General features: G+C 41.6%; 1 protein-coding gene across 1 annotated transcript; it reads left to right on the plus strand.

Annotated features, from left to right (window-relative positions):
• The first annotated feature begins 482 nt into the window (after window positions 1–482).
• On the plus strand, window positions 483–2115 carry RRAGA (Ras related GTP binding A). The gene has a single exon (XM_011365340.2). It carries the CDS (start codon window positions 756–758, stop codon window positions 1695–1697), a length of 942 nt encoding a protein of 313 aa, XP_011363642.1. The 5' UTR covers window positions 483–755; the 3' UTR covers window positions 1698–2115.
• The last annotated feature ends 2158 nt before the right edge of the window (window positions 2116–4273 follow it).

The raw sequence follows: 4273 nt of genomic DNA on the forward strand, positions 1-4273 counted from the left end.
CAGGACACCGTCCAGTAGGGATTCACTACCATCTAATTGTGTAGCACTGGGCCATCACTTAACTTCTCAAAGTCTCATTTTTCTCATCCGTACAGTTTTCATCTGTCCTGCCCTCGTACTCAGTAAACCAGGAGAACTAACTGGGCTGAGAAGTTATGCCTTCCTCCCCTTCACCTGTCTGCTGCCCGGGCCTAAAACCATCCAGGCACACTGTGCTCATAATGCCAGTTGTGGTGTCGAGGCAAGAGGGTTGGCCGCGAGATGGCAGCATTCTCCTGATCACACATGTACACCGTGCAACCGTAAACCCAGTTGAAAGAGGAGAACCGAACACCAGAATCCTGGGTTCTCCTTCTATTTTCTCGGGGCGGGGGGTGCGGGGGGAAAAGGAGGCCTGCTCGGTTTCATTAAAAGAGCAGTTTATCAAAGCTCGTTAGGCGGTGACGGCCCAGAGCAGAAGTTATCGCGAGATCGCCACCGGAAGTGGGTGGCAGCGAGGACGCCGCGACTCACCTCTCCGGAAGGCGAACGGTCCTCTCGAGCTGTTGCAGCCGTTTTCCCCAGTGCACTCTCCTCTGAGGAAAAGCTCGCCTGGCTGCGGCCTTTCCAGCCCCCAACTCGCGCTTTCGGCTTCCCGGACTTGCACAGCTGCGCGGCCCAGCCTGCGGAGGCCCCGCAACGCCCGACCCTTCCCGCCCTCCGCGCTGCAGTTAGGCCGCGCTCTAAGGCCCAGTCCGCGGCAGCTCCGGCGGGTGATGCCAAATACAGCCATGAAGAAAAAGGTGCTGTTGATGGGGAAGAGCGGGTCGGGAAAGACCAGCATGAGGTCGATTATCTTTGCAAATTATATTGCTCGTGACACCCGACGCCTGGGTGCCACCATTGATGTGGAGCACTCCCACGTCCGATTTCTGGGCAACCTGGTGCTGAACCTGTGGGACTGTGGCGGTCAGGACACCTTCATGGAAAATTACTTCACCAGCCAGCGAGACAACATCTTCCGTAATGTGGAAGTGCTGATTTACGTGTTTGACGTGGAGAGCCGCGAACTGGAAAAGGACATGCATTATTACCAGTCGTGTCTGGAGGCCATCCTCCAGAACTCTCCTGATGCCAAAATCTTCTGCCTGGTGCACAAAATGGATCTGGTTCAGGAGGATCAGCGTGACCTGATTTTTAAAGAGAGAGAGGAAGACCTGAGGCGTTTGTCTCGCCCCCTGGAGTGCGCTTGTTTTCGAACATCCATCTGGGATGAAACGCTCTATAAAGCCTGGTCCAGTATTGTCTATCAGCTGATTCCCAACGTTCAGCAGCTGGAGATGAACCTAAGGAATTTTGCCCAAATTATTGAGGCCGACGAAGTTCTGCTGTTCGAGAGAGCTACGTTCTTGGTCATTTCCCATTACCAATGCAAAGAGCAGCGTGACGTCCACCGATTTGAGAAGATCAGCAACATCATTAAGCAGTTCAAGCTGAGCTGCAGTAAATTGGCCGCTTCTTTCCAGAGCATGGAAGTCAGGAATTCTAACTTCGCTGCTTTCATCGACATCTTCACATCAAACACGTACGTGATGGTGGTTATGTCCGATCCGTCTATCCCGTCTGCAGCTACTCTGATCAACATTCGCAATGCCAGGAAACACTTTGAGAAGCTGGAGAGAGTGGATGGTCCCAAGCACAGCCTCCTTATGCGTTGAATATCGCCAAAAGCTTTCTGAAAATGCTTAATTGCCTTTTTTCCCCGCATCTTTTTTTTTTAGTATTCATAATGTCGTGTGCTTAAAAGTGGGCTTTGAAATGTGTGCTGCTTACTACTCCATCTTTCTTCCCTACTCCCCAGTCTTTAAACCTTGGACGCTATTTACTCAGCTATCCAGTAGAGCTTCAAGATGGCCTTTCTGAAAAGTTAGTATGGTGTAACACTAAAATAGGTGGTGTGTGTGTGTTCTGATTACCTGGTTATAATAGACAAATCTAAGCCTTTACAATATCTTCCTGTATTCCTTACAAGATTGCAAAGATGGAATGTTACTATTTTATCAGCAAGGTATTAAAATGCATTTATAAATTCTTGGCTTCAATCATGAATAAACATTTGCTGTTAGCAATTTAAAATATGGTCTTATTTGAAAATAATTTGAAGGTAGTTAATATGTAAATCTCAAGATTCTGCCCACAAGTATTGCTTAACTGGTAAATTTTATCTTTTGTGATCTTGGCCCGTCAGCAGTGTTTCATAGCACCTGTAGCAGAGTGATTAAGTGTATTGGCTCTAGAGCTAGACCACCTGACCTGAGTTAAGTAGTCTAGTCTCTTCCCTTACTAGTGCTGTGAACTGGGTGAAGTACTTTATTTCTCGTTTCCTCATTTGTAAAATGTGGGTAATAGCACTACAAAATAGGCTTGTTAGGATTCAAAACAACATGGAAAGCTTTTAGAATGGTGCCTGGCACATACTCAGTACTGTCAGCTATCACCACCACTGACTGAGCCATTCTTGCCCCCAACCCCAAAATTACTGGACATGGAACTTACATATTTGAGTTCTTACTAAATGGCAGGTACTCTTAAATACTTAATGTTTACTTTCTTATTTAATCCTCAACCTATGAAGTAAATTACTTTTTATCTCTAAACATGAGAAAACTGCTATGACTAATTGGACATACAGCTGAACCTAGACAATTTGATTACAGATCCTCCCCCTCTATTACAACCCCATTATTGCCTCTACTGACAAAAGTTAATCATAAAAGTCCTAGCATTTTTTTAGATGTATATTATTTATATAATTCCCCTAACTTTACAGGCAGAGGAAACTGAAGTCAAGGGTGAAGTGACTTCTGTGTTTTACTCACTTTGGACAAAATCAATTTCCCATCTGTTTATTTGGAAATTAGATAATAATGAATCAGATTATGTTACCTACTTCGGGGGGAGGGTTCTGAGATTCCTAATTTGGATTGACAATGTATATTGAAATCAGAAAACAAACCTAAAATGTCCCTTTCCAGCTGCCTTAAAGATTGTTTCAACTGCAATCTCTGTATTTTAGAACCAAGAAACCTGATCAATTCATTTTACAAATGAGACATTAGCTCTGTATACAGACATTAAATACAACTGATAGGACTTTAGAATTTCCAAGGCTTTATAAAGGTATTTTAACATTTTTTAAACACTATAGCAGCAGCTGTGGATGACGGTCCCTACCTACAGAGCAACCTGATTATTAAACTCATCTAATTAGGGCCTTTTGCAATAAATATAAAGACTCCAGAAAAACACTCTGAAGTACAGATGCACTCTTTAAAATCACTTTAAAATACATTTAGTAAATCTAGTAATTAAAATGGCAGTAATAAAACACTCTTAACCTGAATCACTGAACCTCACAAATTTCTGCTGATCAGGTTACTGATAACTTTAAATGTGACCGTGATCGTTTTATGATTCGCAGGGCATGATTCTTTTTGATGTACAGGAAATTCCAGAGCCAGGTGGTATAATATTGAATGTTTATTCAAGACTAGAGTATGAGTATGTAGAACATATTTACAAATAGTCCCATAGAGGACTCACAAATACTAAATTTAGGATGTAAACTTGACATTCAAGCACATGAGGAAAAAACTATCTGCAATTAATGTGAAGAGAATTTTGCTTTAGAAAATACTTTTCTTACATTGAGGAAAATGTCCTTAAAATGTCCTTTAGTATTCTTAGAGTAGGAAAAAAAAACAAGGAATTCCTGTTTTTCCTATAGATAAAACTGACTTCATAGATCATGGTTAAGAAACACATGGAAAAGAATGGTTTCAAAACACTTATATTTTTGTTTTCAGTTAAATTACTCCCAAATGTTTTTAACCTCAAATAGTCTTTATTCTACTAGATAACATTTTTAATGTTAAGTAACATCACATGCTTGTCCTCTTTAAACATTTAAAATAGTTAGGACATTTTGGCATTATCCAAAGTTTCAAACTGACAGAGAAGCCAGTTTACACAACTTTATTTTACAAATAGTGAATAAGACAAGGTACATTCTGTGTAATCTATGTATATAATGAGAAAAAGTATATTTACAACAATAAAGTACCCCTCTTTACCTTTACTTCCATCACAGAAGAGGCAAAGAAAATAATTCCAATAGTTCAGTATTTTCATTTGAGTACATGTGTGGACACATCCTCCCACACACATCTACACGGGTGTACATATGGCTATGTATATAATCGGTATAGCTAGAGAGCACACACAACCATGGAAA

Source organism: Pteropus vampyrus, unplaced genomic scaffold (assembly GCF_000151845.1).
Source record: "Pteropus vampyrus isolate Shadow unplaced genomic scaffold, Pvam_2.0 Scaffold109, whole genome shotgun sequence".
NCBI lineage: Eukaryota > Metazoa > Chordata > Mammalia > Chiroptera > Pteropodidae > Pteropus > Pteropus vampyrus.

Excerpts from the sequence above, each read along its gene's own strand:
- RRAGA (XM_011365340.2), top strand. The coding sequence starts at position 756 with ATGCCAAATACAGCCATGAAGAAAAAGGTGCTGTTGATGGGGAAGAGC.